Source organism: Hipposideros armiger, unplaced genomic scaffold, assembly GCF_001890085.2.
Source record: "Hipposideros armiger isolate ML-2016 unplaced genomic scaffold, ASM189008v1 scaffold_1229, whole genome shotgun sequence".
NCBI lineage: Eukaryota > Metazoa > Chordata > Mammalia > Chiroptera > Hipposideridae > Hipposideros > Hipposideros armiger.
The window spans coordinates 25,761-48,559 of record NW_017732579.1 but is presented as its reverse complement, the minus strand read 5'-3'; the positions used below and the strand labels follow the sequence as shown (position 1 = coordinate 48,559).

General features: G+C 38.1%; 1 protein-coding gene and 2 pseudogenes across 1 annotated transcript in view; 2 read left to right on the top strand and 1 right to left on the bottom strand.

Moving 5' to 3' along the window:
• Positions 1–22,799, bottom strand: part of ZNF484 (zinc finger protein 484) — a 72,669-nt gene that overhangs the window by 38,889 nt on the left and 10,981 nt on the right. Inside the window, 1 exon segment of the mRNA XM_019633041.1 lies at positions 1,575–1,619. Within this exon segment, the coding sequence (XP_019488586.1) occupies positions 1,575–1,589 (15 nt within the window). The 5' untranslated portion in view covers positions 1,590–1,619.
• Positions 2,461–2,840, top strand: LOC109376888 (U6 snRNA-associated Sm-like protein LSm3 pseudogene; annotated as a pseudogene).
• Positions 11,280–11,722, top strand: LOC109376889 (60S ribosomal protein L26-like 1 pseudogene; annotated as a pseudogene).

The following is a 22,799-nucleotide window of genomic DNA, read 5'->3' as shown; positions in this document are numbered from 1 at the left end:
CACTGGCCCTCATATGTGGGATCTGAACCGGGGCCCTCTGGCGTCCCAAGCGAGTTCTTAACCATCGCGCCACTCGGCCGGCCCCTTATTTACCTGTCTTAATTCCTCAATTCTTAACTATCCCCAAGATCAAATTATGATTTTAAGACGTAGAAAAGGATTGTGGATTCCTGTTCAAACCTCTAGGGTTTGGGAAGGCTCTCCAACAATTCATATTGTTCTTCAAATACTTCATAAAATTTTACATTGAACTAAAAGATTTATTGGCCTTTTAATAGCAGCAATTTTAGGAATTATAGCAATCACAACCACTGCTGCCGTCTCTGAAGTAGCTCTCCATCAGACAGTTCAAACTACTCAATTTGTACAACAATGGCATAAAAATGCTAGTAAAACTTGGAACCAACAATTGAAAATTGATCAAGAAATTAGTGTTCGTTTAGCTGATTTGGAAACCACTGTGGTTTATTTGGGAAACCAATTAGAAAGTCTCCGTACTATTATTACTTTAAAATGTGATTAGAATATTTCCACCTATTGTGTAACTCCTTTTTCTTATAATCAGACACGTACCCCCTGGTCAGAGGTAGGAGCTCATCTTTTGGGTCATATGCCCAGCCTCCCTGTGAATATCCAGCAATTACAGCAAGAAGTAGACCAAATGTCATCTGCTAATCTTCAGCTCCTCCCTGGAGAGGATGCCCTATCAGTGGCTGCGGCTGCGGAAGGATTATCTACTCTAAATCCACTCAATTGGATAAAAAACCTCGGTGGAGGTTTTGCTGGTGCTTTTGCATTTCTAATCATTATTTTATTTCTGTTTTGTTTAGTGCACTGGTGTGGCCAACAAACCCTCCGGTGGGCCATAGATAAAGAAACTGCAAAATCCATGTTTCTCCTTCTACATAAACAGAAAGGGGGAGATGTTGCCTTACAACTGATTCCAATACCACCCCCACCCCCTGCATTAGCCTCTAACCCTATTAGTTATGAGGGAGTGTCTTGGTATGACTGAGGCACGTAATCTCTCTGAGGGAGTGTCTTGGTATGACAGAGGCCGGTAAAGCTCTCTCTGGGGGGTGTCTCAGGTGACTGGGACCTATTGGAATGATAATAGTTATCTCCCCTGAGAGGACACAGTAACAAGTGTTCTGGGGCTATGTGGCAGATGTGTAAAGGCACAGCATTTGTTGGAACACAATGGGATATGTTAATAGAAAAAGGCCTTAAGGCACACAAATCTTATACGGATGCTAATTGACAGCAGTTTTACTTCCTTGAAAATTCTCAATAAAAGCCATGCGCTGACCCGATTCGGGGCTCAGTCTTTTCTGGCTGAGTCCCTTGGTCTCGCTCTTATCTTACTTTTGTCTCTTTGACTTTATTCAATCTGTGTCGCTCCTTCCTCTTGAGACCCATTTGCCCTTGCCACGCAGGACGTGACAATTTATACTATATGGGTTTTATTTATACTATATAGGTCCATCTTACTAAATGGGTTATTAGATGCTTTGTAAAACTCACTAGAAAATAAAAGAAAGCAACAAAAAATATGTAAATAAATAAGAACTCACCAGGGACTTGGTCATTTCCAGTTCTTCAGAGAAAGAGGCAGAGATCTGAGAAAACAGGTGGACAGAGGGACACATGAAAGAAGGAAGTATGCCAATGTCACACATGAAAACATACATCATTTACTGTCCATGTACCTGACCCAAAAACTTATTTCTAGAACTATATCATAAAAAATCATCCTGTATTGCACAAAGATTTAAATGCAGGAGCTTTACCACAGGATGGCTAACAGCAACAAGTTAGAAACATCTTGATACCAAATAATTGTGGACTGCTTAAATATTTTATAAAACATCCAAAGGACATGTTATGTAAAATTAAACTACTATATAACATGTTAAAATGTTACATAAAAATAAAAATGTATCAAACTGTATGATTCCATTTTCACCGAACAATGTGTGTACATATACATGCACACATATACACATACATGAATGTATTCGTGTACATAGAGAAATTTACCTGGAAGGAAAACACTAAAAAATTAACAGATATAATATTTGAGTAATGGTAAAATTATAGGTAATATTTACCTTTACATTCTTATTTGCTAGTAAAAAACAAGTCACTGCTTTTTAAAAATATGATTTTGCTCTGAGCTTCTGTGACCATCCAATTGCAAGTAGTGAGAACATCCACAAGCAAGACAAAAATGGAAGCTTTCTAACTTTTTTACTGTTCTCCTTTGCTTACAGTTTTATTTCCTTACAATTCTTAAAAGGAACTTTAAATGGAAACTTTCTTTTGGCTACAATGTAGTAAGTGAATTTGGTTCTAGTTAATAACAAACCTTAAGACCCCAGCCAAGTCACTTACTGACAGAGGCCATTCTTCTCCAACTTTTAATGACAATTTTCTAACATAAAGAGTTGAATGAGAAATATGGTGGACAACATGGACTAGTAACAAACTACCAACTCTGTAGAAGAGCCCCTTGATCTCATCGGGCTCAGCCTGGGTGAGCAAATTTATGAAAATTTGTGGAAATGAGAAATGACAGAGAGCTTTGAGGTAGATTAAATGCTTATGATCAACATTTAAATATAATATTGGGAGATGTGGAAGCAACTGTGACTACTGTAGAAATTGATGAAGAAACATATGAAGAGGTGTACGAGTCAACAAAACAGAATATTCTGATGCTCTTTGTCCAGGGAGATGATTGCCCCTCAGCTGAGAGTTGGCTGAAACAAAGAATTTATCCTGTATGGCAAATAGGAGGCTTTGTATGATTGCCTCTTTAAATGTAGAAGATATATATTTTTTAAAAACCTGAGTAAATTTTGATACTAAGAAATGACCAAGGATTCTTCCACTCCTGAAATGAGCTGATACACAGATAGATTACTTAAAAGTTCTTAAGCTAAATGGCATTTTTATTTTCCTCCAACCCTTCCAATAAATGTGATCACCAAGATGCAACACTCTTTTTTAGAAGCTGATTTGCTCCATTGTTTTTTCAGACAATTTCCGTTTTAAATTTTAAATTAAATTTGATGTTTTCTTTTTTGATTAAAAAAGAATTAAATAATTAGTACAAGAAACACATATGTACCCTCCACTTAGTTTTAAAAATCAGTATTTTGCAGTATTTGCTAAATCTTTCTGTGCACAATATAAATTCATAGACTTTCCTTTTGCTGAACAACTTAAAAATTGTAGATGTCATGACACTTCAAACCTAAATACATTACATAAATCTTCTAAAAAAGACCATTATCTTATCTGGGAATATTAATAGTAATTCTATATCATTTTAATATTCAGCTCATATTCAAAATTCCCCAATTACCTCAAAATGCCTTTTTCTTGCTGTTTTATTTGGAAGCAGGTTACAATCATGGCTCACACATTGACCACTGTGTCCCTTTTACCCTGCAACTATCCTCACCAATATTTTTTCATGACAAACTTTTAACATTTATTTTTGCTTTGTACTTCTATATTAAAAGTATTCCTAGTAAGTACACCTTTCTAATATAAACAACATTTTGGTTATTTGTTAATTTTTTAATTGTGGTATGACATATAAAGTACATGAATATTAGGTAAATAGCATTCCCCCCTATTTCCCACACCTGTGCATCTGCCATGCAGGTCAAGATAGAAACATTTCTAGGACCTTTTGGAAAGTTTTAAGGAATCAAATCATTATTTTTTAAACTTGTAAAAAAAGCAAATGAATCAAGCATTTCAGTTAGCAGAGATGGACAAGGTCCTTGGTAAATATCACGGGAAGGAATTCCAAGATGTACCAAAATATTAACATGCAAATAAAGCCAAGCAAGCCAAGGATTTATTAAAAGAAAGAAAATAGCACAGTGCACTCTAAAGGTGGCAAGAGTGGGCAGGCCAGGAAAAAAGGCAACAGCACTGAAGAACAAAGAAATTTAGGACTGTATATTTGAATGAGGGGGCAAAATATTCAGGGGTGGTGTTGCAGGTGTTCCCAGGGGGTGGGTCTTTGCTGACCACTCTTCCCCGTCAGGAGGTGAGATTCCCATGTGTGGACTGCCATTGTGACACAGGGGGTGGAAAATGTTTCCCTGCCTTCAATGCTAATAGTGTTATAATCTATGAAAAATAGCTGTAGCTGCAACTTTTCTTAGGGATTTTTCTCATCTCCCTTTTTCTTTATTTTACACACTTTCTCCTTCCTTTCCTGTCCCCATCTCCCTGTGGCCCTGTTCTTTCTGCCTTTGGTAACATTTCTGCTGCCTTTCCCATATTGCTATACCTTATGGTAACCAAACATTTCATGAAGGAGTTTCTCTTTTTCTCTTTATAGAATTCCAGCTAATAAATAAAAGAATGGTAGAAATGGGAATGTCCATTTTGCAACCCTAATGAAATAGTGGATCTAGGAAACAATCATCAATGGCTGCTTTTTGCAGTCACAAAATGCAGCCCATTTTCTCGGCACATCAAATATTTAATATTTAAGATTATCAGAGTTTGGATTAAGGAAAGGTTTCATTTATCAAAATGTCACTATAACAAAAAGATGGGAGATTTCTAGTTTTCTCAAACCCATCTTCAGAGAGTCCAGAATTCAGGCTTATTTTATGTCAATGGAGGTGAGCATGGGTAGAGCAAGAGATGGGATCCAAGGAAGAGGGGGAATCTCAAAACCTGGTTTCCCAGTCCCTCAGATCAGAAGAACTCTCAGAAGATTTCTTCTGATCTGAGGGACTGGCAAATTCAAGAATCATAAGAATCATAAATTCTTAATATGACTCAACTGGATATTTGAGTGGTTTTAGTAATATAGTACTTTGGAAAAGTTCCTTTCTTTTAGAAAAAGGATCTAACAATATTATCTCTTACATACATTTTAATATGAAAATACTTCATTATTTTGAATACAAATAATTGACAAGGTACACGCCCTTTGGGAACAACCTAGTTCAAGTGGCAAATCTGTTATGTCAAATAGACACCCTTCAGGAAAGAGTGTCTTTCCTATTACCATCTCTATAGTAATAGGACTAATAGTAGCCTATTGATTGAGTGGAAGAAGACATTATACAATGTCAGCCGGCTTGTTACAATTTCATTTGTTGTATGACCTGAACTTAACCTTTAAAACCTTTCTTCTGTGAATATAAACCCAACAGCAGGACACAGGTTTTGTACAGCCCTTACAGGGATGGCTTTTTTCAAGTCCCAGAATACAGTAAATGTATTTGTTTACAGGTTGACTCCTTTATGAGAATTTGTTTAGGAGACCTTTCACTACTTTATTCATTTACAGACCAAATCACATTCCATTTTGTTGTTGAAGGGTTTTGATCCAGGAAACCATTTTATTTTCTTTCCCCCATCACTTAAGAGAACATTACTGTACATGTGGGATTAATGCTGACTGGTGTGCAGTAAATTAATTCTTTTAACATGTTTAGGTTTTTTTCAGGTAATTATTCACAGAGCATTCACTATATTTAGCTCTTGGGGTGGACATAAAGACCTTCTGTACCTTTTAAACAAAGATTGTATTTCAAAAGCAAATTTCTGTTTAAACATGTTGATGTAAAAAGCTCCCTTTTTTCAGTAAACATGACTTAGATTGAAAGAACAATTTATTCGTTGTTTTCAATCACTATGTAATTTTTGCTTTTCCTGCATCTTTGTCTTGCTTTTAAAAGCAGTAAGATGTCATTAACACTGCATTTTTTGGTCAGTCTTTTCTAATGGTTGAAAAGAACTTATTTGCTTTGCCCTAAAGTAGAAAGCATATGAGTAAAACAGCACACAGAAAGCTGTCTGTGTCACTGTAGTTTATTGAATTAAAAATAGTAAGATTGTGCCAGTTGTTTCTGTATGTATTTATTTTCTCGGTCAGGGATATTTTTAAGCTTGCATTTTGTTAAGGGAGTTTAATCTAATACATTTCATTTATATGAAATAGTATTCATTTTATTTTATTAATGTATACATCTATGTACTTAAGACTATATAATACAGTTAGTGTTTTATAGGAACTGGGGTTTTCTCTTTTAAGGCCATTGAAATAAATGATTTTTAAGTTTGATAGTATGATATTTAAAGTGTTAGATTTGAAATTCACAAATCCTATTGATACATAATAAAAAAAGTTATAATGTAAATCACTAACATGAACACCACTTAGCATTACCCCGTACTTGAATTTCAAACTTATTTTCTAATCAACGTTAAACTGGGTCCTATAGACTGAATAAGGAAGGGGAGCTGAAATCACTATCATTAAACATCAATGTGTTTACATTTCTGATGTTCTGGTATCACTAAAAAAGAATGGAGTGTGTTGGTAGCATTGTATAAAAATTCTCCTCGGGGAAGATTTAAATTGCTTATGATCTCAGATGAGGACATATCTTGTATCATTTATTTTGGTTGTTACAAGGCGGGGAATATATTCTCAACAGGTTTCCGCGGCAGCATATCCTTTTCAAACTATTATGGGCCAAATAGAACTACAGAAGGATTCAATCAGCAATGTTTATTGAACACTCATGTGAATCGAAAGTAAAACTTTGTTTTATAATCAAAATGTCATGCTTATTTTAAAAGACAAAATCAATAACCATTAAACAGTTTTTTAAATATTTTTTTCTAAAAGGCACTGTTTCAGGAAACTTGCATTAAAAAAACTTTCTAACACCATTAATATTGTAGAGTAGGAAATCAGATCTCTTAATGTCAAACAGGTTTACCTAGAATATATGTGTATTAATAATAAATAAAGGTTATGGAAACTATGCCTGTTGATACAAAGAACCTACAATGAATTTCAGTAATATTTAAATGTCCAGCTCCAAGTCCAGTCACCGTTTTCAATCTAGTTGCTGGGCACAGCCCACAATCCCATGTGGGAGTCAAACCAGCAACTTTCTTGTTAAAGAGTACATGCTCTAACCAACTGAGCCATCTGGCCACCCACTGGCAGCTCAGCTCAAGTCGTTGTCTTCAATCTAGTTGCGGAGGGCACAGCTCACTGGCCCGTGTCAGAATCGAACTGGCAACCCTGTTGCTCAGAGCTCATGCTCTAACCAAGACACCAGGCCGCCCCCAAGTGGTCAATTTTTAGGCTCATTCCTGCTAACTTACAAGCTCGCTCATGTTAACTCTTTCCCTGTCTCATCCTGCTAGCTCACAAGCCCACTCCTGTTAACTCTTTACTTGTCTCATCAATCTCTATGTGCTGTAAATGTTGTTAACTATCCTTTACCCACTGATGTAAAAAAAAGTATATGTCTCCCAATTTTACTTTTCTTCCAATCCCAAAAATTTCCCTGCTTTGTTTTCTCCCACCCACTTAATCTACCACCAATGGACTTCATGTAACCCTCCTTATGTCTCCTGCTTTGATTCTAATGTATAAAATAAGCTGCAAAACTCATTTTCCAGAGCATTTTCTTAATCCATTAAGATTGGCTTCCCAGCAATTGTCATCAGCTTGGCTCAAATAAACTCATTAAACTTCTCTAAAGGTTTGAACATTTTCTTACATTGACACTATGTAATTAAGCCTTCACAAAAACCCAAAAGGATGGGATTTGGAGAGCCTCCAAATTTATGAACACATAGAGATGTGAGGAGTGGTGCCTGCGGAGGACATAGAAGACCCATGCCCCTTCCCCAAACCTTGCTCTGTGCATCTCTTCCCTCTGGGTGCTCCTGAGTTATATCCTCTTATAATAAACCAGTGATCTAGTTAGTAAAATGCTTCTCTGAGTTTCATAAGCTGTTCTAGCAAATTAAATGAACTCTGAGGAAAGAGGATCATAGGAAACTTCAATATACAGCTGGTTGGTCAGAAGCAAAGGCAAGAGCCTGGGCTTCTTGCTGGTGTCTTACGGGTAGGGTGATCTGTGGGACCAAGCCCCTAACTTGTGGAATCTGATGCTATCTCTGAGTAGATAGTGTTGTAACAGTGACCCTATATCTTCTATTTTGATATTTAACCCTCTAGTGTAATTTGATTTAAGAGTGTAGTTTAAGGCCGGCCGAGTAGCAAGTTGGTTAAGAGTTGGCTTGGGACGCCAGCTCTCAGCAGCAGGGTCCCAGATCGGATCCCATATTGGGCCAGTGATGCTGCGCCCTCTACAGTTAAGATGGTGAACAACAGACATTTTTGATATTAAAAATAAGTAAATCTGCATGTACAATAAAATCTTAGAAATGTTAAACAAGCTCAATGCGAAGCATTTTTCAATTTGTCTTTAGAGGCTTCTAAAAATTAAATGATTCAAAGAGAGCCTTAACATCTCTTTCGTCTTTTTTGTCTGGCTGTGACAGTTATCAGGGAAATTTATCTTTAACATGGGACCCTCTAAAAAGTTCTCCAAAAGTTTCTTTATCGGAAACTCTTTTTCCTTTTTAATAAAATGGAGCAACTTAACCAAAATAATTTAAAACTCTAATGTCCATTAAGGAAAACCTTCAAGTCCACTTCAAGGACCCTCTCTTAAAAAGGGAATTCCAAACCTCTCAGTGACAATGGAATGCATTTTTTTTAAAGATTTTTATTGGGGAATTGAGGGGATGGGAACAGTGCTGGGGAATTGGGAGAAGGGGAACAGACAAGTTGCTGTCCTTTTGTTCTTCAATCTAGTTGTGGAGGATGTTGCTTCACTGGCCCAAGTTGGCACCATCATTGCGCTCTTCCCGGGTGAGGGAGATCAGTCACCGGCTTCTGCACGGCTGCTCACTGCAGCTGCTGGCCGCTCACGCTGGCAGCTGGCTACACACGGTAGCCCATGGCAACCCACTGCCACAGAGACTGCAGCTTATGCCGCCACCGGTGACTCACGGCAGCCCAGCTCCAGATTGAGCTGTTGTTCAGCATCTTAGCTGTAGAGGACAGTGTCACTGGCCCTCATATGTGGGATCCGAACCGGGGCCCTGTGGCATCCCAAGCGAGTTCTTAACCATCGCGCCACTCGGCCGGCCCTGGAATGCATTTTATTGATTGATATGCAGAAGTTTTGAAAAAAGAATAAATGACTTTAAAAATAGCTCTAAAGGGATCCTAAAAGAAACTTTGGCCATCTGAGCAGGTGCTTTAAAATTTACTTTTTCCCACCTGAAACTTGATATTTCAAAGAATTTAACAATTCCATGATAAAAAATTTGGCAAAATTAGAAACTAAAGATTCAAAGCTTGATAGGAATTTTTGTAAGTGCCTCTTCCCCTATGCTAAAATAAAACTACGTGCCTGACAACTGGGGTGAGGGGTGAGGGGAGTGGGAGTGGGGGTGTGGGGGTGGACAAATTAGGAAAATGCAGTTGGACAGGTAGTTCAACCAATGTCACTTAAGTTACAACCCAATTCTATGGGGAAATTGAGAACAATTGTCTTTATCTTACAAATCATTGCAAAACTAGAAATGCAGCTCTAGAAGCAGTTCAACGCCCACATACCTTTACTATTCCCAATTCCTAAAAATGAAGAAAAAAATGGGAAGTGAGGTTTTTTTGTTTGTTTGTTTTTTTCTTAAAGCACAAACTGCCACTGGCTCCAAGAACAAATACAAGTCTTAATTGTCTTGTCCACAAAAATTAATTAGAAAAAGCCTTAGCCATTTGAACCAACTTAACTTATTCCAACTGCTGAAATTTTAAAATGAAACTGTCAGGTCTCTGGTTCTATCTGTCTATATATGTGTATGTATATCTACCTCCAGAGGATATTGCTAGAATTGGTTTGTAAAAAGCTCTGTTTAATTGGCTTAAATGAATTAAGTTCTTATATAAAAATTCTTAAAATATAATAGAAACTAACACAAATGCTTTTTTAGGATCATATGATCTGGAAAAATATTTGATATTAAAGCTGGCTTGAGTTTAGTTTGGTTAAATAGACATGTCTTTAGAGTTACCCGCATGTATGCTTTTATTATATCTGGGTTTATTAGTCCAATAGATTCATGTTATCTCTGCTGCAAAATTCATCAGCAAGAAAAATAATTTGGTATGGTGAAATTTTCATAAGTAATCTAAACATAATTAAGAATAGTAAATTAAATAAATGTAAATAGGATAAAAAAGGCTTTTTAGGTGAAGCTTTAGCAATTACATGGTATATGCACTTAAATAGCTTCCCAAAATCTTTTGGTAACTTGAAACCTTAGAATTTTGCCAAATTAAGTCAAATGATTAGTCAAGTTAAATTCATTGAATAGCTAGATCATTTCCAAATAAGATAAAATACTGAAACATTAATCATGAAAAAAGTCTAAGTTTATCTACTTTTGACTTATTACAGAGAAGCTAAAAGATAAATTTGGACCTGTTAATGAATGTTTTCTGCTTTGTTGAGAATGCATGTTATTTTTTTTTTAGCTGAGCCTTCCTGCCATCTGTCAGCAGCTCACTGGCAGGCAGCTCAGCTCCGGCCGGGCATCGAACCACTGTTGCTAGCTCGCACTCTTGAGCATGCTCTTAACCAACTGAACCAATCGGTCGGCCCTTAGGAAGTATGTTTCTAAAAATTATAAAATACATTTGCCAGTAAAAGAATCTGTTTCTAGAATTTATGAAATATATTAATAATTCTGTCAATCTAAACAATACAGTCAAGTCCCCGACTTACGAACAAGCTCCATTCCGGGAAAACGTTCGTAAGTCGGATTTGTTCGTAAGTCCGACTTATTCGTAAGTCTGACAAAGTGAGTCTTACACACCTTTGACACAAATATTCTGCTCCACATCACCACTGCTTTTCCTCTTGCTTCCGGACATCCTGGGCTCTGATTGAGTACTGTACACTATTGCACTGTACAATAAGCACACAGTAGCACAACTGTAACAATGTCTGGCAGACATGTGAGCTACTTCTGTGACTTGTTCGCAACTCGAATGTTCCTAAGTCAGAGACTTACCGTATTAATTTCTTACTTTTTAGTTGTCATTAGAAAATACACTTTCCAAGGGTTTAAAATTCTAATTAATATGGAAGGAAACAATATAAGGTATAGAAATGCATGGTTAGAAAAAGTTTTTTTAATGTTTTGTCCTAAAATAAGTTGGTTATTTCTAAATGAGTAAAAAGAGACAAACTAAGAGGGACAAGGAAAGTGGTAGAAGGTTTGTGACAAGAATCTTGGGAAAGAAATATTATGTGTGATCAAGCTAGATAAGATTGAATGAATTTGTTAGAAGGGTTTTTTGTTTTTAAAAAGCTTAAATATGGAGCACTTCCAGCACCAGGCAGACGGTCATCATGAAGTTCAACCCCTTCATGACCTTGGACCACAGCAAAAACCACAAACCACTTCAATGCCCCCTTGCATGTGCTTTAGAGGATGGTCTCATCCCCACTCTCCAAGGAGCTGCAGCAGAAGTACAAGGTCCACACCATGCCCATATGCAAGGACAACGACATCCAGGTGGTTCGAGGGACACTACAAAGGTCAGCAAATCAGCAAGGTAGTCCAGGTTTACAGATAGAAGTATGTCATTTACATAGAACGGGTGCAGCATGAGGAGGTTAATGGCACAACTGTCCACGCAGGCATTCACCTGAGCAAGGTGGTTATCACCAGGCTAAAACTGGACAAAGATAGGAAAAAATATTATTGAACAAAGCCAAATCTTGACAAGCTGGAAAACAGAAAGGCAAATATAAGGAAGATTCTTACTGAGAAAATGCAAAAATAAATATAACCTGTTGTGCAACCATGGTTTAACTTTAGATCTTTAGCCTAGTGTGTATTCCTTTGAAACTTTTAAAGATATCTCTGGAATATTTCATTTCCTTTCTGTTTTATTGATATGTGGCTCTATAAATCTGTTTGCTGTTTTGATTAATTTTAATGAAAATTGGAAATGTTTTCTTAAAAAAAAACTTTAATATCAATAGTGTACTAAAACTTCACCTGCTAAAAGGACAAAGTTTTCTTGGACTATTGGTCTGCCCCTGACAAGATACTGTGAAAACTTTTCTGCCAAGAAAGCAAAATTCTGTGGTTTTCTCAAGATAATTTTCTGTTTTATGTCACCTTAATCAGGTCTCTCATTACTTAAGAAAATTAAATCTTCCCAATATTCCCAAGATCTTCCCAATCTTCTGTATTTGTCTTGGAAATCTTGTATCATTACTTTAGATAATTCAGTGTTGTTTCATAATAATTTTTAACCAACTGAGCTAACCGGTCACCCCTGTTTCATAATAATTTTTTATCCTATTTAGTCATGTGTCCAACCATTAAGCCTTCTTTATGTTTTGTCTGTATACATAGTATAAGTGTTCCAGAAATTGTGTAAAACTTGGAAGTCTGATATGTCCCAGCATAAGATGTTGTCTGTCATCAAAATTGAGGTTCACGCTAAAAGGCCTGAACCTGAGTATCAGGGAAATACCCTAGATGACTTTCATGCAAAGGCAGCAACAAAAAACTCTATAGATTGGGGCACATGTGGGTGAAGTCCATTCTGCTTCTGCAAAAATGGCCCCTCAGTGCCAGACTTTTTCCATCTTGATGCCCTTGTAACATGGCAACAGTCTGCTCTTAAATCAGAGAAACTAGTATGGGTAAACAATGGCTGTAAATTAAACACAGAGTCTTTGTTTTCCAGGCACTCTAGCAAACCCCCTTTTTTTTTTTAATTGGAGAATTGGGGGAGGGGAACAGCGTTGGGGAATCGGGGAAGGGGAATAGACAAGTTGCTGTCCTTTTGTTCTTCAGTCTAGTTGTGGATGACGTTGCTTCACTGGCCCATGTTGGTATTATCATTGCACTCTTCCTGGGTGAGACAGATTGGTCACCAGGTCTTGGACGGCCACTCACAGTGGCTCTTGGCAGCTCACGCCGGCTGCCAGCCACTCACGGTAGATTTTACAGTAGCCCACTGCAGCTCTACTGCAGCCTACGCCATTGCCGGCAACTCACGGCAGCCCAGTGCCAGGTTGAGCTGTTGTTCACCATCTTAGCTATAGAGGGTGCAGCATCACTGGCCCTAATGTGGGATCCAAACCGGGGTCCTGCTGCTGAGAGCTGGCGTCCCAAGCCAACTCTTAACCAATGCGCCACTCAGCCGGCCCGGCAAACCCCGTTTTTTAGTTTTTGCATTCCTTCATCCACCATAGTGCATTTAAGCTGGACTTCATTCAACTGCCAATCAGTATGGGTTATCAATATGTTCTTCTTATTGTATGTATGTTTCGCAGATGGGCTGAAGCCTCCCCCTACCACAGATTGATACCCTCACGGTGGTAACAAAACTGTTAGAAAATGTATTTCCCACTTGGGGTATACCTTCCACAATATCTAGTGTTCAAGGCACACACTTCACTGAGAAAATTGTATAAGACTTGACAGAAAGTCCTGCAGACATCTTGGAATTATCATTGACCTTATCATCCTCAATCATCAGGCAAGGTTGAAAACTAAGAGTAAAATTGGATTCAAGCAGAACAATTTTAATTATATAGGAATGAATGAACTGATGAGGATGATTACAATCTTTATGACTTTTTTGTTTGAAACATTGCTGATTCTTTAATTTTTCCCCCCAAGTAAAAGGAAACCTTTCCTCTTCAGCTAACTATGACTAACAGCAATTTGGTGAATTATCTTTGTAAGCAGAATTGAAATATTTTTTTCCCTATTTGATCCCTCCAGAATTCAGAAACTGGTAGCGAGCATTCTATTTTTCACCACAATATTGTTATTTGCTTAATTTCATTAAGAATCTGTTCTAGGGCTGGCCGAGTGGCTCAGTTGGTTAAGAGCTTGCTCAAGAGTGCGAACTCTAAGCAACAGTGGTTCGATGTCTGGCCAGAGCTGAGCTGCCAACAGGTGGCAGAATGGCTCAGCTAAAAAAAAAAAAAAAAGAATCTGTTCTCCCTCTAACAGGACACATTGGAATCTGATTATATTACCAACGCTTTGACTGGAATGTCAGATTTGAGAAACATGAATAGATTCAGATATGACCAGACAGCTTTAAGGAATTAAGGTTGACATAAAAGTCAATAAAACCCTTGGAAATACTGGCCTGGTACCTTGCTTACAGGGTTCCTAGCAGCCTTAGCTGGTAAGTAAGGAAGGTCACTTCCTGGCAGGTGTAGGAACATCAAGAAGACAGGATTCACCCAAATCTATAGGCATTACATGTAAAGTCTAATGGCAAGTCCTTGCTTTGGCTTTTCTGACTTTGAGAGGCCTTTTAAAGTTTATTCTGAAGATTCCTTATGAAAAATCCAGCAAAGCAGATTTAAAAGGGTCTATATGATCAATTGCTATTCTTGTTGTATTTGTACAAATAACTACCAAGTTTATTGAAATTAGACTTATTTTGCAAACAAATAAGTTTTATTTTGACTATATTTGGGGGAAAAGGGAAATTTTAAAGATAAATTCATGCTTCAGGAATACACCCTTGTGGAAATTATATTCTAGTGCTGTTCATTAGCTTTTGAGGTTTTGTACCTATCTGTAAACTGGACTGGATTATGAATCTTCAAGTCTCCTCCAACATCTGGCTATGACTCACATTTCCAATAATTCTCCTACCCTTGTCATTTGCAATCATTGAGAACTAAAACTGCCCTTTTCCAAAGGCATGCAAGTTACAGTTGGACAACTTGATATAAACTTTAGAGAAATCACAACAGCTCATATATGGACAATCTTTATCCCTGCTACAAAAAGATCACCACAGACATTTAAACTGCAAATCAGCGGGATCTATCAGATTGCCAGCCTTCACTCCATCTGAAGATGCTTCAAGCCAGAAATTATAACTCTTCTTGACTAGCTACCTTCAGAACTCAGAAATTGGGATTACAGTTGGCTTCAATCATTAGCCACTGTTTTTCTTTGGTTTCCATAGAGATTCCTTTTATTAAATACCTGATTGTTTGTAGCATAGGCCTGACTGTAGGAGCCACTTGTATCATCATCTCCTGAAATGAAGACAATTGCTTAATTGAACAGACCTATTCTCAAGGGTGATTTCTAAAACTGATATATAATATCTTAAATGGTCCTTTTCTAATGCTTCAACCTCAAAACTGGCACAAATATTGTCCTGACTATAAACTCATATATGGCAAGAATGTCTCTAGCCCATATCCCCATTGAGGGACATGATGAGTCCAAGAAAGGCATTGCCACCTTGGCATTGAGAAACATTAAAACATTTTGTGTGATCTATGTTTCTGAAATAAAAATCCTGATTAAAGGGGGGAAAATAAGGAACAGAGTGAAGAAATAAAATGGAGTCATTATAGTTAAGCTGCCAAATTACTAAAGTCAAGTTGGTTTGGGTATGAGGAAACAATACTGTTCTTGTTTAACTAGCCTGAGAACTTAAAACTTTTGAACTTTCCAATCTTGCATCAATACCAGGATATACATCAAACCTCCAGTTACCCCTCTGATTACACTTTAAAAGACTAAGAAAAAAATGTTTATGTACCTAGACCACCTGGCATCCAGTATCCAAACCACTGGCCATCTAGAGGATTATCATCTCGAACAAATCCAGAAGCTAAGCATGGTAGACTGATTCTTCACCAGAATGCACTTTTTACTATAAAACAACTCTCAGCTTTTTTTTTTTTTTGAACACTCTGGGTTTTGCCTAGTTGTGATTCTGGTTTGCAAATTCTAAGACCATTAAATAAATCTTTATCATTTCTTTTTAGCCAAAGTCTCCTAAATCATTTACACTGGGTGGACATGTCTTATAGATGCTAATAAAAAACATTAGGTTAATTAAGAGAATAGGAAGAGGCTGAGGGGAGACTCAAGAGACTATTTCAAACAGGTAGATTTTTTTAATTTATCAAGAAATAAACTGAATAAAGCAAATATTGATAGAGAGAAAACAAAGAAGAAACAATAGGGAGAATCCAGGACTCATCCCTGCAGGGTGGAACTCCTTAGATGGTTATTAAGAAATGGGATGAATAACATCAATAGAGTTAAAACATAGGTTTTCATACAGTGCTACCTAAGGTTGGGTAGGCCAAAGGAGCCCCCTACTAGGCCCCAACTTTAAAGGCACCAAAGAAGTTCACTCTATTTACCTGTTTAGAGAACTTGAAAAAGAGAATACAAAAATTGCAAATGGAAACCTGACCAGCAATCATTTGGGGTAGAGGTTAGCCTGATTAATCAAGTTAAAGATTAACAAAACAGCTAGACCTCTTACTGGGGACCCAAAGCCTTGTGCACAAGAATGGGTAAAATGGTCAGAGTGTGGAGAAGTTTCCAGGATTCCTTGATACAGGAGTCCAACAAAATGTGGTACCAAAATCCATTGGTGAAGCCAACTTTTGCTACAATTGGATTGAAAAAATGTAAAAATATAAAGGTTGACAAAATTATGAAATTTGGAGTATTTAAATCGGTGTTATATAAAGAAATTTTGTCTCCTTTACCTGAATGTTTTATGGGAATGAGTATTATGCCTGGATGGGGGACATTTCCCCTATTTAGTTTAATAAAACCAAACCAGTTGATGAAGCCTTAATTGAGGCTACAGTTAGGAATATAATGCTTGGTAGAATTAAGGTAAAAGTTTATAGGAGAATTAGTATCTTTGAGCAGGTTTTATATAAAGTAGGTTGGGTCTTTACCTGATTGTATTTTGAGCGTGGACATTATGTCTGACTGGGGAACATTTCCCCTACCTAGATTTGTAAAACAGAAGGCATGTAAACTTGCCCTTCGAGCAATGTTAATCGGACATGCTAACCAGTAAGATTGCCTGAGCCCACACAATGTGGAATAAAAGCTGGAGTGCTGGTAGGGACAGATTCTCTGTACAATAGTCCTTTCTGGGGCAAAGATGGGCTTATAGTAGAGAATGTGAGTGCCTCCCAGCAATGGGTACTGGGACTTTAACATAGGAGTTTCCATGAGGAACACTTACTACCTTTGCTACCTGAGGATACCATTACTGAGGATACCTCTAAGACCAAAAGACATAAAATTATCTTGAAACCTGAAATACCCACAATGTCTTGGGTGATTGTCAGAAGAATGTTCCAATGTGGATGGCAGTGCCCAGAAGAGTTCCATAATAAAACGAAAATGGTTTATACAGGTTCATAGTACCTGGGGAATAAAAGGAGGAGATACTCACAAAAGGGGAGCCTCTTTTCCCCCTAGGACTGACTTTCGAACTGCCCATGGAGCTGTCTGATTGTATTGTCACTTGGACAGCGCCCTATTATAGAGCCCTCAACTGACCAACGAAGACCTGCTTGATTTGTGAATGGCAGTTCCAAGGTAAATTGACATTTTATTTGGAAAGCTACCATTCTGATTGGACAGTGGTAAAACCCCATTTAGGTTTTTACTGACTTGGGCAGTGGCCAATGGCTTGGTCACATGATCAGGCAGGACAATAAAATCTGGCCCATTAAAGGGGTGCCCATGAGAATCTGAGGGGTGCATTAAACTAGGATATGTTGTGCCCAGAACTCCCTTCCAGGTTTGGAAGGTGCCTGGAATTGACAAGTAGATATCCCTGTGTGCTTGACTGAGGTCAGCACCTAGGTCCGTAAAATGAGTGGAGATGGATCTGCAGCAATGCAGAGATGGGCTGAATCTAGACATATTTCTCTTACAATCCCTTGAAGCACAAAATGCTTGTAAAAACTGCTCTGTCCAGGGCTGGCCAAGTGGCGCATTGGTTAAGAGTTGGCTTGGGATGCCAGCTCTGAGCAGCAGGGCCCCGGTTTGGATCCCACATGAGGGCCAGTGATGCTGAGCCCTCTACAGCTAAGATGGTGAACAACAGCTCGACCTGGAGCTGGCCTGCCATGAGTTGTGGGTGACGGCGGCGTAGGCTGCAGTGGAGCTGCAGTGGGCTCCCATAAACTACCGTGAGCAGCTGTCCAGTGGCTGGCGACCGATCTGCCTCACCCAGGAAGAGCGCAATGATAATACCAACATTGGCCAGTGAAGTGACAGCCTCCAAAACTAGACTGAAGAACCAAAGTACAGCAACTTGTCTGTTCCCCTCCCTTAATTCCCCAATTAAAAAAATATATTTTAAAAACAAAAACAAAAAAACACTGCTCTGTCCACCAACAAGAGAGACAGAGGTTGCAGATGGCCTGAAGGGGGTGGGGAGGCCTGGAACATAGCTGGCAAGTCAGACTGATCCTGGTAGCTCTGGGGGTTACAAATCGGTCCTGACAGGAATAGATGGACCATGGACTGGGCTTTGTTTACCTGGTGGTAGATGCAAATGCCCAGAGTATTATGAAAGAATCTGGACAGAAGATATTGCACTAATTTGGATGGCTGTCATTTCTTAGGACCAAAAAACTCACTTTACAGCTCGCTCATAATGTACAACAATGGGCAGAGAGAGATCCTCCTCAGAGTAAAAGTTTTAATAGAGACTTATAATGGGCAATAGAAACATTTGCTGTCAAAAATGGGGCAAGAAAGGCATAATGTGCTGGCTTCATGAGTGTGTGGTCACACTCAACATGAGGAGGTGAAGAAGTGTCCCCACTGGATAGATTCCTCTTCTTTTTCTGATGGATCTGGGGAGGAACGGGTGGGGACGGTGCTGGTATCCTTTCTTCCTCCCATCACCTCTATTTTTTTTTCCTATTTGATGTAGTGGTAATAGACCAGGGCTGCAACTACAAGGGCTGAGGGCAGGAATGATTCCTAAACAAGAAACTCTAATTGTGTTTTTAACCTTTGTGTTACAGTGTCTAAGGGTCTGATGGGGCAGAATGTGCCTTCATCCCATCTGGCAAATTTGGGGCAACAGTGAATGCAGCTATATCGCCTGGTAGCCCGCTGGGTCTGCCCCTGTGTAACTTTAACCATATGTGGTGGGAGCAGACTGAGGGGAAGGCACTTGGTGACTAGTATTGCTGTCTGCAATCTGGACCAGCACAGTGGGCAAATCTAATGTCCCCTCCAAAGGTGGAGGAGTTTGGGTATAAATGGAGAAGAGGGAATAGTATCTAAGAATAAAATTGATGAATAAATGAGTTACATAATAACATTACTGGTCCAAAGTCCATGTGCCTGATGCTTCAAAAGGCCATAACTCAAAACATGAGAGTTTGGAGTAAGGAAAGGTTTATTGATCGAGAGGGCACCAACCAATTAGATAGAAGCCCCAGTGGTACCTCAAATCCAATTCAAGAAAGTACAGAGTTCAAGGTTTCTTTTACGTCAAGGGAAAAAGAAATGGGAGGGGCTGTTTTTGTAAAACTAAAGTGGTAAGCAAAATTCCTCTAATGATTAGCATGTCTATATGCAATACTAAGCAGAAACTACTAACCTGAAGGCCATGGAAACAAAGCAGGCATGAACAAGATGGAGTCAGAGAGATTGAGCATTTGACTCCGTTATATTATTTTACTCCCTTATATTCCTCCCAGTCCCTCCCCCCTTTTTTTGTTCATTTCTCAATCATGAGGGAAATGGAGCAACCAGGTTCAGGTTCAATTAACGGGTAAGATTAGCTTTTAAGATGGAATCAGACTTGTCTGCCCATTGTGTCCCTCTAATCTAGCTCTTAAAATCTCACACACCAACCTCATCCATTGTTGCTTGAAGCTAATTTCTACTAACATGCCCCCCCGCATTTAGCCTCTTTTCCCATAAGAGAGAAGCCCTGGTATGACCGGAAAGGCTGAATTCTCTCTGAGGGGTGCCCCGCCCGGTACGACCGAGGCCGATAAGGCTCCCTCTGAGGAGTGTCTCACGCTGTGACTGGGACCTGTTGAAATGCAAACAGTTAATCTCCTCTTGGGAGGACACAGTAATCAGGTGTCCTAGGGGCTAGGCGGCGGATATGCGAAGGCATAGCATTTGCTGGAACATAATGGATGTGTTAAAGGAAAAAGGCTTTGAAGCACAGGCCTCAAACTGATACTAATTTGATTGACAGCAGTCTTACTTCTTTGAAATTTCTCAATAAATATGATGCGCTGACCCGATTCGAGGCTCGCTCAGATTCTCTGAATGAGTCCCTTGGGGTTTGCTCAGTCCCTTGGTCTCGCTCTTAAACTTTACTTCTGTCTCTGACTCTTTATTCAATCTACGCCGCCCCTCAAGAGAAACCCGTTCGCCCTTGCCACGCTGGACGTGACAATCCATGATGGTCCCTGAGCTACAGAGGGAGAATGTTGGGTGTTCAATTTCAAGTAGAGACCATAGCAATTGTAGAAGTAGCAGCAGGTCAGGATACCTGTACTCTAATGTGAGACAAAGAATAAAGAGTAACTTTTGTTACTAATATTATATCCCCAGGACCCCACACCATGATGAGCAGGCCATTGTACAAATACCTCCTAGTTCAGCTAACAAGTAATCAAAAGCAATCCTATTATCTAAGAACTCATGTGCTAAGGACTCTAAGGTGGTCAGTTGGAGTCTTAGAGCTCCAGCAGTGGAAAGGACCAAACAACTGTATTTGATAAGATTTATGAAAACAAAATAAAAACAGGTTAATGATCAGGGCAAATTATAAATCAGTTTCTGAGTCTGTAAGGCTATCAGTCTAGAAGATTTCTAGGTGTAGGGCCCAAAGCTTCATTTTTGCTAAAATGAAAGTAGGCAGTGACAATCTGATAAATTCTCCTTGTCCAGTTTGTAATTGTAAGGCTCAGAATGGGGATGTAAAGTACAGCATAGAAAACATATTCAGTAATATTGTAATACCTATATATGGTGTCAGGTGTATACTAGATCAATCGGGGGGGATCACTTTGTAAATTATATAAATTGTCTAATCCCTATGCTGTACACCTGAAACTAATATAAAATAATATTGAATGTCAAATGTAATTGAAAAAAATTAAAAAACAGTTTTATCTCTGAATAATTCCATGTCAAATGATGGGAGAAAAATGAAATGTTAGTTTTGAGGAGTGTAGGCAAATTTTAAGAAAACTAGAAAAATTCAGGATACAATCTAGTTTACAAGTAATAAATAACTTCAAAGAAAATTAACTGAACTAGAATCTAATATCCACAAGTGTGTGTTATGGTTTCTATTAAAACATAATTTCTTTCTCCAAAGTCACCCTCATTTTTATCAGAGATAGCCAAATTAAGGTGAATTTACTGCATAAGTCTAGTTTTAATAAATTTGGCCTATTTGTATAAATATGATACAAATAACAGTTGATCATATAAGCTTTATAAAATCTGCTTTGCTAGAATTCCACAAGGAATCTCTAGTTTGAACTCTAACCACTCAAGGCTAAGAAGCCAAGCCACATTCTTACCATCAGACTTCACCTGCAATACCTATAGATTTGGGTAAATTCCTCAGATTCTCAAGTTCCCCCAATAAGTCTTGAGATTCTTCTTTTGCCATCTCCCAAGAAAGAAACCTTGGTTTCTTACCTCGAAAGACTGCTGTGAACCATAAGCAAGGTACCAGGCTGTTTTTCCAAGTGGCTTTTATTGGCTTCCAAAGTCAATCTTAATTCCTTAGAGCTTTCTGGTGATGTCCATGTCTCTCTCAACACGACATTCCAGTCAAAGTCTTGGTAATAATACCAGTTTCCAATTGTGTCCTATTATAAAGAGAACAGATTCTTATTGAATTTAGGCAAACAATCATATTGCCATTAAAATAACAATACACTCATTAAGAGTCTCCAAATTCTGGAGGTAGGGAGAAATATATAAATGTTTCAGTACTGTTCACAAAGGTATAATTTACCAAACAGCTCTAAGAAAAACAAGTTTCCTTATATCTGGAAAACAAAAAAGATTTAAAAATCAGCAATATTTAAAACAAAATGTTATAAAAATTATAACCATCCTTGGTTAATTCAATCCATATAATCAATTCTTGCTTATACTGATCATTTACCAGCATTTTATGAATTCAGTTATTCCTTAAAGTTCTATAAACCTTCATCTAATTTAAAGGCATGATCTGACAATTTATTCTCAAAAACCTGTATTTTAGAGTAACTCAGAGTCCTCTTCTTGGATCTTTAAGATGAAACATATTTGCAAAAGTATCAGAGTAAAATTACTGTAAAGGACCAAAAACAAAATAGCTTAAAATGACAGTATAGATCTGATTATAATGCAGTTGACAAAGAAATTTGCTTTTCTGTAACAACATTTTTAAATGATGATTACAATTACAAAGGAAATTATATCAGAACTTTGTAGAATCTTAAAGATTTTATATAATCTCTACAACATTCACTTTAGTTATAAGAATATATGCAAATAAATACAACATAATAATTTTTTTTCAGTCTCAATGTGGCCTCTTCTTTATATCCATAGTTATAGGGGTTTTGTTCAGCTAGGCTTCAGATGATTCTTGAGGTTGATTGCTCTATAATTTAGTTGTAACTTAAAGTGATCCTGGAGAGCAGCAGGCATTGTGTTTACTTATTCCGCCATCTTAGACCTTCTTATCATAATTCTTTTTTTTATTAAATTATTTTTTATTATGAAATACACATTTTTTAGAATTAGTTTCAGCTGTACAACACAGTGCCATAGTTATACTTTTTACCCCTTGAAGTGACAACCCCCCTCCCACAATCCGCCGCCCCATTTCCCCCCAATATCATACATATCTATTACAAATCCCCCGACTCCACTCCCACACTACAATCCACGCCCCATGACCATGCACATATACATATATATATTCAATCATAGTTGACATACAATACTACACAACATCAGCTTCAGGTGTACAGCGCAGCGATCAAGCCTCCCCCTCATCCATGATGCAAGACATGTGACCACCCGACACC